This window comes from Alligator sinensis, unplaced genomic scaffold (assembly GCF_000455745.1).
Source record: "Alligator sinensis unplaced genomic scaffold, ASM45574v1 scaffold215_2, whole genome shotgun sequence".
NCBI lineage: Eukaryota > Metazoa > Chordata > Crocodylia > Alligatoridae > Alligator > Alligator sinensis.
Window position 1 is genome coordinate 326,045 of NW_005842400.1, and position 24,126 is coordinate 350,170.

Consider the following 24,126-nt stretch of genomic DNA (forward strand, 5'->3'; position numbering starts at 1 on the left):
GAGTCCCCCAGAAATGTTAAGCCAGTTGCCTCCACAGTGAAAGGTGGGTACGGGCACCTTAAAACCCCAGCCCCCACATCCTGGTGGGTTACCTGGACTTAGGGCCAGGCACAAGGGCCAGGCACGCCTTCGGGCACCTGAGCCCTACAAGGGTGTAAGACCCCAGAGAGGGGGCAGTGGTATGGCCTGGATACAGTGGGTAGTAGAGTGGTCCCAGGAAGGGGGCATAGAGTTAGCCCCAAGGAGGAGGTAGAGAGTGGCCCCCGGGGGGGCAGAAAGAGCCTAGCAGCCTGTGGAGGGCAGTCAGCCCAGTGTCTGGTGGATCAGCTGGTCACCATTCAGATGAGGGTCGCAAGAGGGCCCAAGAAGCTGCATGCCAGCCAGCCAAGGAATGGGATGAGGGAAGCCTGATGGCCTATGTGGTCGCTCAAGGGAGTAGGGCAGGTTGGGTGTGGTCCAGTGAGGGGCAGTATACAAGAGGCCCAGTAAGAGAAGGCAGAGTGGAAGAGGCCCCAGTGACAGGGGGCTGGTATGAGTGAGGCTCAGAACACGGCAATGTGTGACCGAATTTAGCCCGGCCCTGAGCCAGAGTGTAATAATAATTTGGATGCCATCTGTGAGGTATACCTCCATCGCTTGGGTTTGTAGAGGGGTTGTTAGGAAAGCTAAGGCAGATACGGAACTAGGGCTAGCATCAAGGATCAAGGACACAAAAAGTCCTTTTTTAAATACATAGGGAGTATGAAGAAAGCACCAGGTAACGTGGGACCCCTGCAGGATACGCTTGGCAATCTGGTGGTTGCACCAGAGGAAAAGGCAGACTTTTTTAACAATGTCTTTGCCTCCATTTTTTTGTGCAGGGACTGAGACCCCCACTGGGATTCAGGACAGACTCAGGAGAGACTCTGCCAGGCCTAGGGTCAGGGAGGACTGAGTTAAGGAACTTCTGGAGGGGCTGGACGTGTTCTAATCAGCAGGTCCAGATGCTCTCCCCACCAGGGTTCTGAGGGAATTGGCAGGGGTTATCATGGGGCCCCTGGCACGGCTTTATGAGCACTTGTGGTGCTCTGGCCAGGTCCCAGATGACTGGAAGAAGGCAAATGTGGTCCCCATTTTCAAAAAAGGGAGAAGGGAGGACCCGGGCTACTATAGGCCCATTAATCTTACTTCGATCCTGGGGAAGCTCTTTGAGAAGATTATCCAGGAGCACATCTGGGAAGGACCAGCAGGGGGGGACGATGCTCAGGGGCAACCAGCATAGGTTCATTAGGGGGCAGGTCCTGTCAGACCAATCTGATTGCCTTCTACAATCAGGTCACAAAATCATTGGACGCAGGTGTCGTGGTGGATGTAGTCTTTCTGGACTTCAGCAAGGCCTTCGACACTGTCTCCCACCCCATTCTCATTAAAAAAGCTGGGCGACTGTGGCATTGATGCCTACACAGTCAGATGGGTCACAAATTGGCTGAGGGGCTGCACCCAGAGAGTGGTGGTGGACAGGTCATGTTCAGCCTGGAGGGAGGTGGACAGTAGTGTCCCCCAGAGCTTGGTCCTCGGGCCCGCACTGTTCAATCTCTTTTTTAGTGACTTGGATGAGGGGGTGAAAAGCACCCTGTTCAAATTTGCTGACGACACCAAGATTTGGGGCGAGGTGGGCACGCTAGAAGGGAGGGACGGGATACAGTTGGACCTGGACAGGTTACAGGATTGGGCGAATGAGAATAGGATGGGATTCAATACTGACAAGTGCAGGGTACTGCACTTGGGCAGTAAGAACCAGCAGCATACCTAGAGGCTGGGGAACTCCCTTCTCAAAAGCACAGTGGCAGAAAGAGATCTTGGAGTCATTATCGATTCCAAAATGAACATGGGGCGCCAATGTGAGGATGTGGTCAGTAAGGCCAACTGCACCTTGACATGTATCCAGAGATGCATCACGAGCAGGTCTAAGGAGGTGGTCCTCCCCCTCTATGTGACACTGGTCAGGCCACAGTTGGAGTGCTGCCTCCGGTTCTGGGCGCCGTACTTTAGGAGGAATGTGGCCGGCATCAAGAGGGTCCAGAGGAGGGCCACTCGCGTGATCCAGGGTCAGGAGGGAAGACCCTATGAGGAGAGGCTACGGGACCTGAACCTATTCAGCCTTCACAAGAGAAGGCTGAGCAGGGATGTGGTGGCTGTCTATAAACTTACCAGGGGGAACCAGCAGGGAATGGGAGAGACCCTGTTCACCCAAGCACCTCCCAGAGTAACAAGGAATAACGGCCACAAGTTGCTTGAGAGTAGGTTCAGGCTAGACATTAGAAGGCACTACTTCACAGTCAGGGCAGCTAGGATCTGGAACCAACTTCCAAGGGAAGTGGTGCTGGCTTCTACCTTGGGGGTCTTTAAGAGGAGGCTTGACAATTACCTAGCTGGGGTCATATGAGCCCAGCATTCTTTCCTGCCTAGGGCAGGGGGTCAGACTTGAAGATCTACTTAGGTCCCTTCCAACCCTACATCTATGAATCTATGCGAGGCATGGGATGCAGTAAGGGAAGGTTGGAGCTGTGGGTAGACCCCATGGCATTGGGGCATTAAATGGGCAGCCTCCTGCTTATTTCATCTTGTATTATAGAACAGCAAGTCATGGCAGGAGAGACAGAGGGGTAGGCTGACACTGCCCTAGACATAGGGGTAGGCTGACACTGCAACTGGCCACGTGATCTTCCCCCGTCACACAACTCATTAAAGGTCCTAGTGGATTTTCCATCACTGGATGTTTTCAAACCACAACTTTTGGACATGAAGATGGAAGTAACTGAGGGAAGTGCTACAGCTTATGTTATACACATCAGACTAGATAATCACAATGGTCCTACAACCTACAGCTATGACTATCATCCACTTCCCCAAAAACCGCATGGATATATCACATGACTACCCCCAATCTGGGCTGAGAAGGGACCCAAGAGAACAGAACAGAGGATAGAGTTAATACACTACCATGTACAGGTAATGATGACATCTAGGTCAGATTAGGTAGAACAAATAATCCTCCCCAAACAGTATTCCACATAGATCAAGACAGGTATCAAAATGATTCATATGCTAGCCGTCAGAGCAAATTCAAAATGAATTCTCCATCCCAGATGCACAGTCATGGTTCTGATGCACACACACACACACACACACATGCACGCACGCACGCACGCACGCACGCACACCAAAGACAGTAAACACTTCACTGTAAAATCTGGCAAGCTGCCAGATCATGAAAAGTAGAGTAAATATCCCACCCTAGAAACCTGTTGATTTTGTACCTAAATCTGGACATGTAAACACATTGGCCTAATTTTTCTTTAAGTGACTAACTAATGATTCTGGACACTCAAAGTCACCCTCTTAAAGAGGCAGGATTTTCCAAAGGTAGGTGCTTAGGCCGCTTGAAAATCAGGCCCCAATAAAAGGTCTTAAACTGAGCATGAAAAAAGCCCCTTGTCATTCCTGGAAATACAGGCTTAAATCACAGGGAATAACACAGACAAGCCAATATTGGAGAAGACAGCCTCCCACCAAGCCAATAGATGACAACTGAAGAGTTTAAAGCTGGGCACTTGCAATTTACCGTCACCCAGAGACTGGTTGGAGACTGGAATATCCGCAAACCAAATTTGCCACTTCATTGTTTGCAAACTAACAGGCACGTGTACCTTTTGACTTTTGTATAGTTATCTTAGTTCTGGAAGATGTTAGATTGCTTCAGAGTAATAATAAAGGAGGACAATACTGATTTAGGACTAATAATAATACTAATTATTATTATTATTATTATTATTATTAGTTGTTGTTGTTGTGGTTGTTTTGTTTTTCCTAATCCACACTGAAAACTGGAGTGGAGTGATGAGAGAGGAGAAAGTTCTGGTGATGTCAGTTCCTATTGCCATGGAAACTGACATTTCTAGTGACAACAGAGTCTTCGTCCTGGAGCTGCTGAATTGCGTGGGGAATAGGGGCAAGCAGGGCAGGGAGCAGACAAGGGAATTCAGTTAAATAAACCTGTAGCTTTTGGCTTCCAAAGGTAGCGAAAATGGAGAGAGAGAAAAAAATTATTGTGCTTGAACAAATGAATGAATGGACCCAGTGTGTAACCAAAACATTGTTTGGGGCAATATCATCAAATAAGTATGTCTTTTGGAAAAGGTGGATAGCCAGATGGAGGCATTTAAGCTGCCTAGGAATGCCTGACAGGACATTATCTCCAGCTGCTCATTGTTCCTTTGTTTTTTCTGGCTACAAGGTACTCTTTATATCCTAGCCTATGCTTTGTGGACTGTGTGTGTCTTTGCTTTGGGGAGTTTCTGGTTTTATCCTTAGTTTGAAGAGAAAAATCTGATGATCTCTACCCATTGCAGCTCCCCCAAAATCACATACTGCTTTTCAGAGAGGCAAATTTGGTCCCATTGACACCAAATGAGAGCAGAGGGGATGGAAATGTCTAGGATATAGTTAGGTGGTGTAGGAGAGACAGAACATGAAGACCAGGCCGAAGATCTCTCTGGAACATTCAGACTACCAGAGTTCACCAGTAGAACCTGTTCTAGTCAGATATGGACCAGATCTGAGGTACGCAGATTTGGGGTAGGTTTAAGTGAAGATACAGGTCAGCATAACCCAAGGGTTAGGGTTTGGGTTTGAGGCTGAACACAAGCTTGTGCTCAAAATGTGAAGGCAAGCAGGAGCTTGGTCTTAGGGTTGATTATATCCTAATTGTACAAGCAGTTGTAATTGTTGTAAAATAGTAATAATGAATACACAACAAAACAACAGCAACAAGCTCTTTGACAGGGCTGATGACTAGCTAGCTAGCTAGATAGGCAGAGAGATTGAATCTCTCTTTAATGGTAGAAGCCTTGTGAGATAAGATATTCTCATGAGATTTGCACTACCTTGGGCTGACCATGTGGACAGCTTCACAGGACCAAGAAAAGCCCCTTCTAGTTTTGGATCAGAAATGAAACTATAATCAACATAGAAGGCTCCTTTAAAAGGGGTTCAGATCTGAAGTCCTAATCTAGAGATCCTGGTCTAGTCATGCCAAGAAAGGGCATCCACCTTCTGGAATTTCTCCATAACTACCCAAGATAAATGTGAATGACTTGACCATCATTCACAAATGGAGTCTGCACTAAAATCAGATACAAAAAGGCTGCCCAGTTCCCAATCTCCTCATCCCAAGTGATTGAACTGGGGTTCTGGGCCTGCATGGGATACAGCTTTAGTTCTAACCTCAGTGACAGAGTAGTTCTGTGACACATATAGAGAAACACAAATGGTTCAGAGCCACCCTGTTTCAAATATACCTGGCACCTTTCTGTTTCTCAAAGACAGTCTGCACTATGACATCTCTCCTTTAACTTCATATCACTCCCTAGAATATCTACCATTCTCCCCTGCTTCTACTCTCAGCATCTGATGCTTTCACTGTTGAAACACAGGTTCATGTATTTCATTTCTATCTATGCTCTTTCACACACAGGACTTTTCACCACAGAACACCCACCTTTGAACATCATACAACAAATTAAATTATTCGGAAGGTCTCAGTTCAGTCCATAACTGTCCATACAGTGAAAGGAAAGTGACTTTAAAACCTTGCTATAGATGAGATGTGTTGAAAACAAGTGTAAAGATAGTGTCATTGCCCACCCTAGGGAGCAGTTTTGCAAAGCAAGCTCGAACTCAATGCTAGCTTAGTCAGTGATACTATGAGTTCTAGGTGACAATGCAAGCTGGTAATTCCCTGCAGGGACAAAAAGGGGACTGAGGATATCTCTGCAAAAAGGAGCTGTTTGTTCTTGACTAAAAAGGAGAAATCTTTTTTGCTGCAAACAGCAACATTTCTGTCATGGGGCAATTTGATTTAAAATAAGCAAATTGGAGAAGCTAGGTTTACCAATGGCAAGGCAGGAAATTTCACCACTGATTCAATTGGTAAATCCTGGTGGGCTTTTTACTTTGTGTGTGCAGACTTGTGAAGCAGAAATCAGAGCTTCACCATAGCAACTTTGTTGTTAAAAATGCTCAGATGTCAGCTTGTCCCTATGGTGCAGTGGGGCACACCAACATGATGCAAAGTCAGAATCCCACTGTTCCAACAAGGAGGCTCTTAACCTAAAAGCTGCGCCAATGGAAACAATGATGTTGTCCTAATCTGGGCCGAAGTGACATTTCTTAGCCCAATTTTGTTAATGTCACTGGAGTTCAAGGCCATTCCACAGGTATAAATCAATATCCCTGAGTTAAGCTGAGAACGCTACATCAGTTTCTGATGCCTGAGGATCCAGCCCCCTTTGTCTGCTGATTCCTCTCCAAGCAGCTAAATTCAGCACAGGTGTGGTGCCAGGTTTAATGGGAAGGTAGCCACCAAATGCCCTGAGCTACATTTTGCTGTCAGTTCCACAGTTCCACCAATGCAAATCAAGACAGGGTAATCCAGTGTACAACACTGACTTCCTGGGAATTCCTGTAGCCTCATACCAAGATAAATGACCCAAATCTGGTTCTGCTTTTAAACCAAAAGCCTACTACTCCACTCCAACACTTACTACAAATCTTAATGAAGTCCTTACATGGGGAGCATCTCTTAGCTGCATGCAAGCCTCCAATCAATTCAGCTTTAAAGAAGATACAGACATAAAAATAATTAGCTTACCCAGCCATAACAATAAAGAAATCCAGGCGGTTCCAGGTGTCTCCAAGGTAACACTTCTTGCCAAAGATCCCCAAGGCCACCATCTTCAGGACCATTTCCATGGCAAAGAAGATGAAGATGAAATCATCAAATACCTGAAGGAACCAAAGGGGACCAGAGGGCAAGTTTAAAAAGCATGTTGACCCCTTTCATCATACAGTTCAAACCGTGGGCATTAATGTCAACTTCAATGGTCATGATGGTCAGTGTTAACAGTGGAGAGGCTACACAAGCATACTCTGCCGCATTGCAGTACTGCGCTTCTGTTCCGAGTTGCAGCACTCCTCCTTGTTTTGTCAGTTCTACCCTCCTCTACCCACCACTTCGCCAATGCCCCTCAGTCCACAGCCTGCTTTTATAGTTGCATGTTAGAGTGGAAGGGCACAAATGGATGGATATGAGGATGGGGAAAGGCGTGCCTGGTAAGAATGGGGATGTGAAGGAAGAACATGCAAGGAGTCAGTGATCGTGGGTGGGGACGGATGAGCGAGTGCAGATGGGTACAGGTGAATTAATGGGTATGATAAGTACAGGCAAGTGAACTCCCTGTCTGATATTGCCATAAATAGACAATATTCACTGTCTTTTTCTCTTTCCATCTCCCTCTCTCTGGCAAACTCTTGTGATTTTTTTAAGACAAGCTACTTTGTTGCTATGGGCACTCTTGCCAATCTTTTTTTGGAAGAAGCTAACTGCACATGGAAGGAAAACATCACGCACAAAAACGAGAGTATGGACCTGGGCTTCAGCCAGTGTCGCACCTGCTCTGAGATGGGGGTGAAGAGACTGCTTACCTGCAAGATCTTGCACCGGTCAGAGAGGCAGTCCATATCCTCACACGGCTGGTACATCCCCAAGGTAACACAGTTCAGTAAAATCACCATCATGCTAACGCACTCGAACCAGGTAAAAGGAGTCAAGGAAAACTGAGGTGAGGTCTATGTAGCCAATGTTAACCCAGCCAAGTCTTGAGACAACAAAATAAAAAGCAAAACCCCAGGTGATATCACAGCTTAGTCATGAATTCCTATATTTTCCCTCTCCCTCTTTACCCCATCCCATGTGCTGGATAAATTGTGTCAAAATTCAATTGGAAGCAAATAAAAGCATTACAAAGCACTGGGAGGGATTTATACAAATCACCCCATTGTTATATGCATGCACACCAATTCCCCATTTTACTGGCATGCTGACTCTCCAAACATGAAGGAATCACATTCTCCATCATGCCCTGCACTCCACAGCAGCAAAGGCTGCAGGCAGGTGAACAAAAGGTCTCATCCAACTTAACAGGTGGACAAAAATTCCCAGTAAACTTAGAGACAAGAGCCAGTCTTGTAGTGGGTATGAATTAAGGTTTCAAGGCCCAGAAATCATTCTCTCTCTCTCCCTCCTTCTCTTTCTCTCTCTTTTCAACAGGAATTTAGAAATATGGAATTGCCATATTGGTACACCTCAGTGGTCCATCTAATAGTTTGTTCTGGCTCCAATAGTGCCCAATGCTGGTTAAAACTTCTGCAATGCGCTTAAGTGTGATATTCTACAGTCACAGGGGAAAACTGGGTTCCTGACCCTAGCTGGTGATCAGCATATGCCCTAAAGCACGAATATTGACAGCCCTTATAATTGTTTTCTCAGCTACTGTGGTGTCCCTGCAGATGCTATTCTTATTTATGTTGAATCTTTTGTTTAGACTCTTGCTAAAATATCTGCTTCAATAATAGCTGGCAGCAGCAAGCTACATTGACTAATTATACTTTACATTGAAAAGTGTTTCCTTCTATTTATTTTTAATTTGTTGCTTCAGTTTCATCAAGTGCTGCTTCACTTCTGTATTGTGGGATGGGGCAAACAGAAGTGCTTGAATGACCTTCTCTATCTCCTTCACAGTTTTATACAGTAAACTTCATTATAATAAAATCCCCATGGGACCAGAAGAAAAATCCATTAAAGGAGGGTGTTTGCCATAACAGGGTTAAATCAATTTGCTGCATCATAATCATGAAAAAAATATCAGTTCATGCCATGAGGACTGTTAGAAGGCAGGGGGGAGGCTTGTTATAAACAGAATTTGTTATAATGAGGTTGTATTAAACTTCTCTCTGTTCTTCTTTCCAACTAAATAGTCTTGGGTCTGATTCTCATTTATACCAAGGACCATGACAATACTCTAAGAGTGACAAGAGGCCTTAAAGAAGGTGCAAATACCTTAAGGCTAGAGATTATACAAGGGTCTTAGAGCCAATGGGAAAAAGGCTCCAAAAAGTGCGTCTCCTTCAGGAGAACCACCACTGCTCTTGCACATATCAGCACACATCGTACTTCTGCTTTGTTTTCATTTTATATCTAATCCTGCATTTCTAGACTTTTTAAAAAAAACGCAGCCTTAAAGGGCCACAACTCACATGCCTTGAACTCACAAGACTGAATTTAAAATGGTGGCCTAGATTTCCGTCACTCCAAAACCTGTGCTTTGTTTCATACCACACTTGCCCACGCATGCTGTGATGGTAATTCACATAAAGCCTGCACACTCTGCCATAGCAGGTCATCCATTCTCTTTCTTCTCCCTCATTGCCCTCACCAAAGAAAGGGCTTTTGTGACCGTCTTTGGTCATGATATCAGATGAAGCAAACACCCACGACATTGTCTGAGCTGCACTCATGCTTAAATATGGTTTAAAGAGCAAGTTTCCTCTTCACTCCTTTGCAAAACCAGCACCAGGTTTAGTCCAACATAAGGCAGAAGGGGTCCCAAGTTGGCTCCCTCCCCAAGCTTCCCATACTAATAGCCCCTTTTCCCAAATTTTTCTTCATGGTTTACAGGCTTCCTCCTCCACTGCTCCTCACAGCCAAGGCAAAAAAAAATCCCTTTTTGCTTAATGCAGTTGAAGCAGATTCTTTTATCACCAAGTTATGAAATAATCTATCTTCCAGGAAATGCTACTAAGCACAAGGACAGGAATAAAATAACCTTGCCCTAAGAGCTCTATGTGGATGCGACTTTTATTCTTCCCTTCCACTTGCTTAAAGACCTGATACACTGCCTAGTAAAACAAATTAAAAGTTTACATTGACTCTAAGGGTCTTTTCATTAGAACTTAATTCTCTCCCTGGAGTAAGAGCAGGAGCATTTACATCATGATCCCTGTTAGCAGCTATGAGCCTGCAAATCCTGCTAAACACCTACTACCACAACCAAAGACTTGCTGAGTCAAGCGAGTCATCAAGGGAGTCATTAGGGCCAGGGCTGACAACAGTATCTGCAAATGTCAAAGAGCTCTTGGCCACCAAACAAGAATATTGTAGAGTTAGTGCAAAACAATATACTAAAGGAGCTCACAAATTGTACATGGAGGATCAACCCAACACCACTGAGAACCACCTTCTGTGCTCTCTGCCACTCAGCAGTCCAATACCCATGGCCAGCGTGAGAAAGATCAGTAGTGTACCTGCAAAGCTGTGAGATGCTGCATTGAATAAAAGTTGCAGATGCATTACGGGCTGCCTTAGAGCAACTGTGAACAGCTTGTACATGCTTACTGAGATTGCCCCACCAGGCTCACCGGTTCCTGCTCGATGGGGGGTGATCCCCGCTGCCCCCCACTGCCCCGCGCTGCGTGGGGGTCTCTGCACGAGCCCCCAGAAGCCCCAAGGCCACTGCAAGAGCCGATGAGTGCAGGGTTTGGGGTTTGTTTGTTTTTTAAAGGGCCAGAAGCTGGGGCGGGCAGGGCAGCCATGGGGGGTGCTGGGGGAGTGGGCAGGAGTTGGGGGGCGCTCGGGGGGCTGAGAGAGCAGGCAGGGGATGGGGCCTAGCAGGGGTCCCCCCCAGGATCCCCTCCCCGCTACTCCAGCTTCCCCTACCCCACCCTCTACTTACCAGCTCAGAGTCTGGGTCCTGCTCCTTGCTGCAGCAGGCAGGGACTGCCCAAATCACCAAAGCTCTCTGAATCTTTTCTGAATCAATTTGGAGAGCTTCGAATCGATTTGGACCTTTTAACTGGTCCCCTGACTTGATTCAGATTTGGAGATTCAGCCACCAAATCGGGCCGAATCTCCTCCGAATCGAATCAGCACCTGAAGCTTCACACAGCCCTACTAATTATATACATGGCCCTCCTTTGACCTCTCTCAGGTTTCTCCACCTCCTTCTTCAAGTGTGGTCCCCAGAACTGGACGCACTACTCCAGCTGCAGCCTCACTAAAGCTGAGTAGACTTGGAGGTGACATCCTTAGTCTTGCTTGAGATGCATCGGTAGTTGCATGCCAATGTTTTATTCGCTCTGCCAACTATGGCATCATATTAGTGGGTCATGTTCATTCTGTGGTCTGTCACGACCTCCAGGTCTCTTTCAGTTGTGGTGCTGGCATGTGTAGCACCACTGAACCTGCAAGTGTGGTGCAGATTATTTCTCCCCAGATTTCACGTTTCATCAGGTTTTGATCTGCCCACCTTGCAAGCCTGTCCAGGTCCCTGTATATCCAGCATGACTGCACTCCCCCATAATTTGGTGTCATCCACGAATTTTGCCAGTACATTTTTAACACCCGAATCCAAATCATTGATGAATATGTTGAAAAGCACTGGTCTGAAAACTGAACCCTGGGGGATGCCACTGGCATACCTTATGCCATGTCAACTCAGTTCCATCTATTAATACTCTCTGGGTCCTACCTTAGAGCCAGTTTTCTAGCCACCAGATCGTAAAGTTGTCGAGGCCGCAATTTCCCAATTTTATTGTGAGGACATTGTGGGGGACTAAGTGAAAGGCCTTTTTGAAATTCAAGTATATGACATCAACCTCATTTCCCTTATCCAGGTGGCAAGTTACTTGATCATAAAAGGACATGAGGTTGGTCAGGCATGACCTGCCTGCAATGAAGCCACGTTGGATCTTGTAGAATACTACCTTCAATTATCCTATCAGCTATCACTAATGGATTCTTTGATAATTATTTTCAGGATTTTTCCAGGGATTGAGGTCTAATTGATTAGCCTATAATTCCCTGGGTCCTCTTTCCTTCCTTTCTTGAAGACAGACACCACACTGGCCCTCTTCAAATCTTCTGGGACCTCTCCCAAGCACCATGAGTTCTCAAATAGCTTTGCCATTGGCTGCGCAATGACGTCGGACAATTCTTTCAGCACTCTCAGGTGTAGTTCATCTGGTCCTGCTGACTTTTAGATATCCAGCTTCTCTAAATGTTCCCCCACAAGATCTCCACCAACTATGAGTGGGTGATCAGTCACCCCCACCTTGATCCTTTTCATAGTTTCATAGTAGCTAGGGTCAGGAGGGACCTGAACAGATCATCTAGCCTGACCCCCTGCCAGAGGCAGGAATGAATGCTGGGTTCACAAGACCCCAGACAGGTGATCATCCAACCTCCTCTTGAATTTGCCCAAGGTAGGGGCGAGGACCACTTCCCCAAGAAGTTGGTTCCAGATTTTGGCCACCCTAACTGTAAAATATTGCCTTCTGATCTCTAACCTACACCTATTCTCCATCAGCTTATGACCATTGTTCCTCGTCACCCCAGGTGGTGCTGGGGAGAAAAGGGCTCTGCCTATTTGTTGTTGATCCTCCCTGATGAGCTTGTAGGCAGCCACCAGGTCCCCCCTCAGCCTCCTCTTGCTGAGGCTGAACAGGTTCAGGTCCTTCAGTCTCTCCTCGTAGGGCCTGTCCTGCTGCCCTCTCACCCAGTGGGTGGCCCTCCTCTGAACCCTCTCCAGGCTGGCAACATCCCTTTTGAAGTGCAGCACCCAGTACTGGACGCAGGACTCCAACTGTGGCCTGACCAAAGTTGCATAAAGCGGGGGAGTATCACCTCTCTGGACCGGCTTGAGATGCACCTTTGGATGGAGGAGTACACAGTAATAGCCCACACTTGTAGGGAGTGGATTAGAAAAGCAGGCTAACACCCTTGGGCTGGTGGAATACCAACGTGAAGTATTTGTTTAGAAGTTTGGTTTTCTCCTGAGTGTCAGTTATTGGGTGTCCCATTTCATTCAGCAGGGGTCCTACGTTTCCCTTATTTTTTCTCCAACTTCCTACGTATCTAAAGAAGGACTTTTTATTGTCCTTGATTCCTGTTGCAAATTTGTATTCAGTTTCTGCTTTTGCTTTTCTAATCCACTCCCTACAGGTGTGGGCTATTACTGTGTACTCCTCCTTGGTGGTAATTCCTGACTTCCATCCCTTATAAGCTTCTCTTTTCAATTTCAGGAGGTCCATGACTTCCCTATTGAGCCAAGGGGGTCTCCCAGCCCTTTTGCTACCTTTCTTAAGAAAATGAATAGACTTCCTTTGTGCTCCAAGGATCGCATCCTAGAGGAATGCCCACATTTCTTAGACTCCCATCCCCATGGTCCCACGGGGCCTTGCCAACCAATCTCTTAAGTTTATAGAAGTCAGCTTTCCTAAAATCAAGGATTTAATAGATTTCATAGACATTAGGGCTGGAAGGGACCTCGTAAGATCACTGGGTGCAGCCCCCTGCCCAAGGGGCAGGAAGTCAGCTAGGCTCAAAGGATTCCAGCAAGATAAGCATCCAAGTGTTTCTTAAAAGCGTACAGAGTAGGTGCTTGCACCACCTCTGGGAGGAGTCTGCTCCAGGCCTTGGGGGCTCAGACAGTAAAGAAGTTTTTCCTTATGTCCAGCCTAAAACAGTCTTGCAGGAGTTTGTGACCATTGGACCTTGTCATCCCTTGGGGTGCTCTGGCATTCCCCCAGATCCTGATGCACACCCCTTATGTACTTATAGGCTGCCATCAAGTCACCCCTGAGCCTGCGCTTCTCCAGGCTGAAGAGTCCCATAGCTCACAGCCTCTCTTCATAAGGCCTGTTCTCTTGCCCTCTGATCATGTCCCTGGCTCTCTTCTGGACTCTTTCAAGCTTCTCCAAGTCCTTCCTAAATTGTGGAGCCCAGCATTGGATGCAGTACTCCAGCTGCAGCCTCACCAAGGCCAAGTACAGTGGGTCTTGCTCAAGATGCATCGGTAGATGCAAGCCAGAGTTTTGTTCACTTTGCCATCTGCGGTATTGCATTGGTGGCTCATGTTCATCTTGTGGTTAATCATGACCTCCAAGTCTCTTTCGGTCATGGTGCTAGCAAGTGTAGTACTGCCCAGCCTATAAGTGTGATCCGGGTTCCCCCCCACCCCTCCCTGAGGTGGAGCACCTTGCATTTCTCCGTATTGAATGCCATCAGATTTTAATTCAGCCACCTTGCAAGCCTATCGAGGTTGGACTGGATCACCAGCCTATCCTCAAGTGTGGACACTCTTCCCCAAAGTTTGGTGTTGTGAGCAAACTTAGCCAGTCCACTTCTGACACCATTTCTACCTTGCTGGCTGATTTCCCTGTCTTACAATGGATGGAGAAAGGGATCATTTCATGATCACTGGCACCTAGCTTCCCCTCAATCTTTAGGTTGCTCACTAGATCATGCCCTTTGGCCAGAACCCAATCCAGGAGTGCCTAACCCCTGTTCGGCCTGTGGACTTCTTGAGTCAAATAGAGCTCTTCAGTGTAAGTGAGGAAGCTTTGCAAATGATCAGATCTTGCTGAGTGGTCTTCCCCTGAGATGTTTGGGTTATTGAAGTCACCCATGACAACCATTTTATTTTTTTTCCTCTTTCCTTTTCCACATGTCCCTGTTCTTTCTGACCCTTTCCTTTGCTCTGGAAAGCACTGCCAGCTGCAGGCACAGCACGTTCTATTTTGCCCCTCTCCTGCCCATGATATCTCCGTTGCCACACCATTCTACCAAAGACATAAAAAACCTGAAGGGATGCCATAAAAAAGAGGAAAAATACCTTTTCTCTCTTGCTGCATAGAGTAGGACACAGACCAATGGTTTTAAGTTGCAGCAAAGAGGTTTGGATTGAATATCAGGAAAAACTTCTTCACTGTTGGAACAGGGAAACAGTGGAATAAACTGCCTAAGCAAGTTGTTGAATTCCCATCATTGGAAATATTCAAGAGGAGGTTGGACAGGCATTGGTCAGGGATGATCTTGACATAGCTATGCCTATGTTTGACTATGGGAATTTCCCATGCTTCTAGGCTTTGCTGGAGATATGGACACATGCATCTCTTCCTTTTTTTTAAAACTTCATTTATTAATGAATCTAGGAGTAGCTATGCCTATGCTATACTATGGGTATTTACTAGGGCTGTGCAAAGCTTCGGTAGCCAGTTCAATTCATAAGAGATTCAGCCCAATTCGAGGACCAAATTTCCATATCCGAATCAAATTGGGAGACCAATTAAAAGCTCTGAATCAATTTGAAGCATCCAAATCGATTTGGAAAAAGATTCAGAAAAGATTTGACAATTTGGCCATAGACTAAACAGGCAGCTGACACAGCTGCCTCCAGCTGGTAAATCTGCTGGGGTTGGGGGAGGGGGACAGGAAGCTGCATGGTAGAAGGAGGGATTGGGGCTGGGACAAGCTGACCAGCCAGGGCAGGGGGAGGGGGGTGATGTGTTACTCAGGGAGGGAGGTGGAGGAGGGTGAGACACAGGTATGGCAGCACTGGGAGCGGGGGCTCCGTCCTGCTGCCACTTGCACAGCCAGGGCGGGATGCGGCTCGCTCCGAGCGGAAGGGGGAAAGCAACAGCAGGGCATAGCCCCCACTCCCAGCTCTGCTAAGCCCGCATCCTGCACTCCCCCCCCGGTGCCAGTTGGCAAGCGGCAGCAGCACAGAGTCCCTGATCCCAGTGCTGATGTGGGCATGGCAGCACTGGGAATGGGGGTTATGTCCTGCCAACGCTTGCCAGCTGGCACATAGGGGCTTGGGAGGGCGGGTGCTATTGCCACTTGTCAGCTCGCATAGGATGCAGGTGGTGCAGCGCTGGAGCAGGGGTTCTGCCCTGCTGATGCTTGCCCCCTTCCACGCAAAGCAAGCCATGCCTGAATCCTGCCCCCTCCTCCCCACCCGGCTGGGCAAGTGGCAGCAGGGCAGAGCCCCCACTCGCAGCGCTGCACTGCCCACGTCCCGCTTCTCTCCCCAAGTAACGCCCCCACCCCGCCCCGGCTGGGCAACTTGTCCCAGCCCCAATACCTCCCTCCCCCATGCTCCTTTCCTCCCCCAACCCCAACAGACTTACCAATTGGAGGCAGGTGTGTCAACTGCCTGTTTAGTCTATGGCCGAATCTCCAAAGCAGCACCAAATCTTTCAGATCTGATTCGGCTGAATCGGGACAGTGATTCGAATCTCCGAATCGAATCACTGTCCTCCAAATTGGACGAATTCAAATCCAAAGCGAATACTTGCCACTTCATACAGGCCTAGTATTTACCATGCTTCTGGGCTTTGTTGATTGCCACGTGGGGCCAGGAGGGAATTTTTGCCTCTCCTGCTGGTACATGTAAAAGTTTTTTTAAGCCTTCATCAAAGGCATTGGGTGTTAGCTGCAGCTAAGGCTGACGATTTTGACTGGGGTGTGCCATTGTTCCTGCTGGGACTTAAACCCAGGGGCTCCTGGGTCTTGCCCCTCTGCTCGGGGTCAGACCGACCACCATATATGGGGTCAGAAGGGAATTCTGCCCCATGGTCAGATTAGCACGGACTATGGGGGGTTTTGTCTTTCTCTGCAGCCAGGTGCATGGCATTTCCTGAGATCTCTTGAGTGTACTTTTAGTAACTATTGCAGCAGCAGGACATTGGCCACTGTGGTGAACCTGCTTTACCTGTGGCAGATTAGGGTGTTATGGCTTGTGTTGTGTCACGGTTGACTGTGTAGCTTTGCTAAGAGGTTAAACAATGGATTTGTTTAGGATGGTTTAGATAGGAATGATCCTGTCTCAGGCAGAGAGTTGTACTAGACTACCTCTCAAAGTCCCTTCCACCCCTACTTCTTTATGATTCTATGAAAGTAGCCAGGAACCCAGGGCAGTAGGATGCATAGGGGCATCAACAACCATGGGCTGACACTGTGATGTTGGCACAGTTGGGTGGCTGTGACAGCAGCTGATCTTTTTCCTCCCTCCCCTCAAGTCAGTGCCTGGGGCAGCTGCCCAAATCTCCCCACCCTAGTGACACTACTGTCTGTCACCATCACTTACTATGATGGCATCTGTCCACTCCCTGCATTTGTTCTCTCCAAGCTACTGTCCCTCCTCTAAATCCCTCACTCTTCATTTCTGAAATGGCATCTACTCCACTGCCTGGTGAGTGTATCGGTCCCGAAACAGCACTATCCTTACACCCATTGGAGGTGCCAGGCCTTGCTTTCAACTCTAGGCCCAGGGCTTCTCAGTATCCAGAATCACCTTTGACATTGCATTGTACTTTGTGGAAGATGGGAGCATCAGGTGGGGTGGGAAGGGAGTGCTTGCCACAGTTTGCTTGTTCTCCCTCCTTGCTTTCACGGCTTGCAAAAAACATGCTTCTGCATCCACATGTCTTTGTATGGAAATGTGAATGTCTTTATTACCTGCTGTGCCATTTTTCACCAGGAACCCATTGTGACAGACTGGGGATATGTCTGTGTCAGAATGAAAACTCCATATTGTTTTGCAAACTCCATTTTGTCTCAAGGGCTTTACTTTGTATTGGAACCTTCATTCTGAAGTGTGACACTCATGTTGTATTGCAACCTCCTTTGGGGATTAAAGCATCCATTTTGTATCATGTGTTTGACACTTACTGGAAAGAAACTGTATAACAAACTAGGACAGAGCCATTGAAGGCCATCAAATCAGAGTTGGCTGACATTCTCCTACTAGCACAATGAGCTTTCTGCTGGTCAGGCCATTAACACTGAATGTCTCTCCACACAGGATCCAATGGAGAGGGGAGTTAAGGTGACTTAGAGCTCCCAAACATGCACATACCTTCCCAGCTGATGAAGGCATGTCAAAGGAAGGGCAGAGATTTTTTGTTTTATTTTTTTTTAAACAAAATAACAGGTATTTTTCTGAACAAAGGGATAGACCATTGTGACATGAAAAGAAAACAGGCCAAGAAGGGCTGTCTACCACTGACCAAACCCAGGATTCACAGGAAAAACAAAATGACAGAAGAGGACTTGAACTGAGGATTTTATTTTCCACAAATCACCAATTGTATTGTATGATTTCTCAAGAGTCAATAAAGTGGGGGGAAAGGGAGAGGCAGGGGCAGGGGGCTACAAAAACCCTTTGCTAAGCCTGAGTTCCTTGATCTCTTGTTTGTAGCGCTGATGGGTTAGATTAAACATCAGATTTCTCACAACCAAGGTGGACCTTTGGGGGAATGTGGCTGAGCAACCAGCAGCTGAAGAAGGCCAAGGTGCTGGTTCTGCAGTGGCAACGGGTGCACCCCCTGACCAGCCATGCTTGCCACTCAGGCGACAGGCCGGGGTGGGGGGGCAGCGGGAGCGCTGGTGTCCCCCCTGCATGTGCTGGCCGGGTAGTGGGAGCGCGATTGGCTGCGGAGGGACTCCCCCAAATCAGTGAGATTGGCCACAGGGGGACCCCCCCCGGTCACTGACTGGTTGCTGCAGGGGGGGGGATCTGACCCCCCCCCCCAACTAAGCTGGCACCAATCGCCCATGGCAGGATGGTTTTAGATATAGGGCTTCTACTTGAGTGATCCAGAGCTAAGAATAAGGACAAGTTTATTGCCCTGGGAGGGCTTAGTGACAAACAGGCTAAGAATCTGTTTACAATAGGCTGATGCTCCTTCAGAAGAAAGAAGAGGGACAAAGTTGCCATCTTTCATGATTTTATCATGAATTGCACAACATGTAATAGTCTCTCTAAGGCCCCAACTCCCAGAATCACAGCGTTGCATAAAAATCTTATTTTCACTTTAAAAAAAGAAGATTCTAGTCCTCCTTGCTCTAGATAAAAGCCTGAAAACATAAGCCATAGAGGTTTAAACATCAGAAGGCAATAACGTCGCCTCCCCCACCACTCAAAAATATTTTATTTTTAAAATATCACAACTTGGGGGGCGGGGGGGGTGGCATGGGATTGATTTTTAAATGCTTGGGGCTGGCAAGACTGGATTTGTCCTCCCTTTTTTTAGACTGGCTCTCTGGAGGTTTGTGGATTCCATCCAGGTTCACATTGACATGGCTGAACTTGATGCTGCTTCCTTGCGGTTAAAGTGACATAAGGAAAGCTCTCTCCTCATCACCCATGGTTTTCCTTTCAGCGCAGGCGGGTCTCCAGAAGACCCATCAGTTCTGCCACAGAGAGAGAGAGAGAGAGAGAGAGGGAGAGAGAGTCTAAAGGGGAAAAAGGAAGCATCTCCTGCCCAGAATCAGGAGGGGTCACTGTCAGCTTGGGTCTATGGAAGGGGGTTATTATAACTACCTGCTGCCTTCAAATGTGTCACCACTGTCAGCCACAGGGACCGTCTCCAGTCACCACGGCAACAGCCTAGAGCCAGGTTTATAATCTTTCCTTCTGCGCTGTCTCCCCCTCCCTCTTTGCTCCCCCCTTTCTCTTGTGCTTGAGCCTGTAATTAATTTCAACTGCTGACAAAGCTGGTATTCAGAATGTGCATCATTCAGTCAGAAGTTTCATTACTAATTAACTTTTTTTGAAGTTCAAGTCTTCTAATTACAAATTAACTTTCCTTCTCTCTCTCTGCCAGCCCCTCTATCTCACATTCTTCCTTGCTGCCGCTCTCCCTCCCCTTCCTCCTCATCCCTCCTCCTGTTGCTCTTCCCCCTGTCGTTCTGCGTTCTGGACTTAGGATTGACGGAGAAGTACAACAGCTTTCACAGTGGGGCCTGTCACTCTCAGTGGGCTTTGGAAATGAAAACAGGGATGTAGGCATTGCCATACCTGATCGGATCAGCTCTGCGTCTAGTCCACTCTCCCATCTCCAAGAGTGGCCAGTGCCAGATGCTTCAAAGGAAGGTGCAACAAAACCTGCAGAGAACAATTATGTAATAACTTGCCCTCAGGGGAAGTTTCTCCCTAACTACTGGCAGTTAGCAGTTGATTTAAGCCCCAAAGCATAAAGGGTTCATATCTCTCATTTTAAAAAATTTTGTTGCGTCTCCTGTAACCGCACTCTGCTCTCATTATCCATGTAACTGTCTCCTCCTCTTAGAATCCTGCTCAGCTCTTGGCCTCAATGCTGTCGTGCAGCAATGCAATGCATATCTAGGTTAATTATATTTTGCCTAAAAAGTATTTCCTTTTGTCAGTCTTATAGTTTTTGCCTTTCAGCTTCAGTGACAATTCATATTGCCAATCACCTGCCGGCTCATTCTCCTCTTGTCTTCTGACTGAAAGCGAGGACAGTCCACCAGCCAGGGGCAGCAGCTAAGTGGCTAATTCGTTTCTCAAACATCTGTTCTCAACCCATCTGGAAAAGTCTGGGTGGTGGTGAAAGCTGTAAACTGTAGCCTGCTGTCAAGGATGTGTGTAATGCGACTAGCTTGGCCTAGAATAGAGGTCCCACCCATTCTAAAACATACAAGGTACATTCAATTGTCCAGATCAGCTCTATAAGCTTTGGGACAGATAAAGAGGTCTGTACCTACTGGAGGCACCTGAAGATCATGACAGTACATGATCACGCAGTCGCACACCGATACATGAGAGATACAGCTGAAAACAAAGCAGTGTTGTGAGGCAGGGAGCTCATTTGGTTTCAGTTCCTGTAGAACAGGGAGCATCAGAAGGCTCCAAAATTAAATAGCTTGTCAATGAAAAATCAGGCTGAAATTTGGTCTTTGATATCATCCCCAATCCCTTCTGCTTTCCCTAGACAAACAAACCAAAAAGAAGGCTTCATGAGCAATAATCTTCAGAAACTTGTCAGGCACAGCTTCCTTCCAAAACGTGCTGCTAAACCTGAGATGTTGGTTATAGCTCAATGAGAGAAAGTACAAGACCTAGAAGGTCTCTAATGGCTGTAATTCTGAACAATTTAATATATATACACACACACACACACACACACACACACACATGTTCTTGGGGAGCAATATATTCCTTGGGATGTCATACTGCCAACTTTCCAAATTCCCTCCCTATCATATACCTTGTGCCAATCCAGTCTCTGAATATATAGGGCTTAATTCATCCTTGGTGGAACCCTGTTGACCTCAGTGGACTTACAACAGAAATACATTTAGTCCTAGCATCTGAACAGCTATGGTAGCAGACTTTATTCTAGTCCTAAGGGAAGGAGAACAAGCCAGCTAAAAAGGAAATTGCAGGGATTCTGGAGTTACGTAACAATAGGCAGTGCATTGACACGGTTACCCAATGAGTGGAATAGAAGCAGAAGCTGTAGGCTCTAGGAAGATACACAGTCTAAAACACACAAACACATGCAACTCATCCAACACACCATGTAGTCACACATCCCCATCCCTTCCTCACTGAGCTCTTGCCAGTCAGCAGCTCTCATGGCAGATGTCACCCGGCTTTTCATAGAGGCATCAGTGGGCACCTTGCCAGCGTGATGAGACATCACATTAGCATAACCTTCTCCTCCCTGCCTCAGTCTTTGCTTCTATCTCCCTTTCCCACCCCCACAACCACCTTTTCTTCTTAGTTCACAATTGCCTCATTTCAATCAGTCAAGTTTGTGGCGATTTCATTTTCCTTCCCTCCCTTTATGTAGCTTCACTAAGGATTGCAGAGCAGTGCTTCTTTTCTTCCTTGGCTCACTCTCTCCCACTATGTGACCCTAACGCAGTATCACGGTCAGGTAGTAGGATGCCTGTGACTGCTGCAGGGCTGTTAATATTTCTTTTTTAGTGGGAGGAGTGATTTTTGCTGTGAAGGTTAAGAGAGACTAACAGCTCTAAGGAATGAAAAATGAAGTCCTCCCCCCTTCCCCCCCTTCCTTCTGTCTTCTTTTACAAACTTCCTATGAGGTGGGTCTCCACATTCTCCTTCCCACTTGCAGCTTCTCCTCATTCATCTTTTCTCTCTCCTATTCTGGCATTTTCTCTTCCATGCTCTCCTTTCACCTAACAAGTCTAAAACAAAGCCAGGAGCAACAGGATCCTTTCTGTCTAGATTTGCAAATCTGAACTACTATAAAACAAAGTTACATCCCACAGGAAATGTCAGTGCTTCGGTATTTTTTTCTCTCTCAACATGTTTCAAAAAGTCAAAAGATTTCACTGTAGAAAAAGTGCCAACAATTCTAATTAGGAAATGTTGAAATATTTTATTTCAACATTTTTATTAGAAAATAAAGTGTTCCAGTATTGCCAAAATGAAGGGCTGTGGTTTTGAGCCATTTTCACATTAAATGCAATTCTCTCTGATGCCAGTGTTTCATAAGAGATGTAGTTCTGGTGTGTTGTGCTCTACATCTTCCTGGTGGGCTGAATGTCCTATTCAGACTAGATAGTCATAGAGCTCCCAGAATGCACTACAGGGTTTAGGTGGAGAGGAGATTTGGGGCCAGATTTTCTGATGGTAAACTGAAAAAAGGTTGGCAAGAATCACATCAAATTTTCCCAAAGATTTTGATTTTGCAGAAACTGACTTTTCTGTCAAAAATCAGTTTAATTAGAGAAGGGAAAAACCAGAAAAGTTCAGATATAATCAGGTAAGAGCCAACAAAGCAATAGTATCAAGGCTCAGATTTCAGTATAAAAACCTGAAGGAATCACCTTGTCCAAATGGGTTCTCTAACTTTCTGAGATCAGTCAGAACTCCATACCTGAGTTCAGATCCCAGTTGGTAGTTTAATTTACCTTTTATAACAGTAATGTAAAAAAGTAAAGTCAGTGGACCTGCTCTATCCAGCCTGCCAGACTACCAGCAGGTCACTGGAAGTTAAGGGGCATAACCTGCCACAGAATCTGGGGGCCTTGAGCTCTGGTGGACATAGCAATCAGCAACAGGAGGGAGAGTGATGGCTGGAGAGCAAGTCATCTGATGGCTGGAAAATGATATTTAGAGATTTGCTTTTGGGAATGGCTTGTAGGTATGCATTAGCACAATGGTCCAAGGCAACAGCAAGGGTTAACTGGTTTAAAAGCCTGTTTGTGGCAAAGTTTCACGGTCTCAGTGTTCAAGGCCCACTGTGTTTGGAACCAGCAGACAAACAGGCTGGGCAATTGAAGACATGTACCACACTATTCCCTAAAAATCCATAACGTGAGATAGGCTTGCCCTGTTGGCTTGGTCACAGTGACCAGCTGCAGAGCCCTTGGGATTTCCAGCTTTGGTGGATGGACCAAATTAGGAGGCCAGGGCGTGCCCAGATTAAGACACCAGTAAATGTGTGTGTGTGATGGGTTTGGGAAACAAAGGATTATGCTGACAGAACAAAATGTGGACAGTATGATGACCACAGGGAAACCAATCAACGGTACCCAGGAATGAAGAGTCATCAGGAGGAGAAAGAATACAAAAAGAGGGATTTCAGAGCAGGAAAGAGTCCCTGAGGGGGGCACCCGAGGCCATCATGGAGAGAGGGCACACTAAGAACCTGTCTCACCCACCCTACTGGGGGAAGAGGGGGGGCCTTGGCCCTCAACCTCCAAGACTGCTGACATTCAAGAAAGAACCTCAGGGTAAAGTTTGCGTACTGGCCAGGTATATCTTTCCTCTGTGACAGCCTTAGGACTGGTAGATATAGAATTGCACGTGTAATTTTGTTTGCCTTGCCTGCATTATTCTTATCTGCTATCACTGTATATCAATAAAATCTGCCTAATATCGAATGGAAGAAGTCGTGGTCAGTCTGAGGGTTTGGGTCCACCCAGAACAAGATATCTGGGTCATAAATCCACTGCCAACATCACCCTCTGATCTCTCTGCCTGTTGCCACTGCCACAGCCCTGCTTCCCTGGCAGAGAGCATGTGGTGGCAGTGGCAGCTGCAGCTCCAGTACAGGGCATGCAGCAGTAATTGGAGCCCCTGCTGCCACTGCTTGCTCCAAGTCAGAGCCAGAGCTGCCACTACCACATGCTCTACTGTCAACCCATTGCCACCTGTGCTCTGGATGGGAGCCAAAGCTGCTGCCCCTGCCACTTCCTTTGCCCCAGGCTGGATCTGGCCCACAAGCCCCACAGTCCAGGTCTGATCTGGGACATAAGATGAGTTTGAAACTCCTGCTCTATAACACAGGTGCTCCAATTCAGAACACTCATGGATTTCAAATCCCTATGTTTAGGAGTGGGACACCATGGCAGAGTGGTATGATGTCTTGCTATAAGGGTGAATGTGAGCTCCATTTTAGACATTTGGGATGAACTACTCCCATTGATCCATATGTAAACAGTGCTTGGTCATCCATATGGGGAAAGCAAAGGTAGCTCGATATAATGCTAGCCACACTACTCCCCTTGTGTATCACTGACTACAGAAACTAGCATTACACTAGCTGTTACATGCTCCTCAAGCACAGTAAGGAAAAAGGTGATTCGGCACACTGGCATGGGACAGAGGACTGGCCCGCCTAGAA

The 24,126-nt window shown here is 46.9% G+C and overlaps 1 protein-coding gene across 1 annotated transcript in view; it reads right to left on the minus strand.

The window, feature by feature from the left end:
• Positions 1 to 24,126, minus strand: part of CACNA1I (calcium voltage-gated channel subunit alpha1 I) — a 261,054-nt gene that overhangs the window by 132,984 nt on the left and 103,944 nt on the right. Inside the window, 2 exon segments of the mRNA XM_025211326.1 lie at positions 6,692 to 6,825; positions 7,525 to 7,636. Of these exon segments, the coding sequence (XP_025067111.1) occupies positions 6,692 to 6,825; positions 7,525 to 7,636 (246 nt within the window).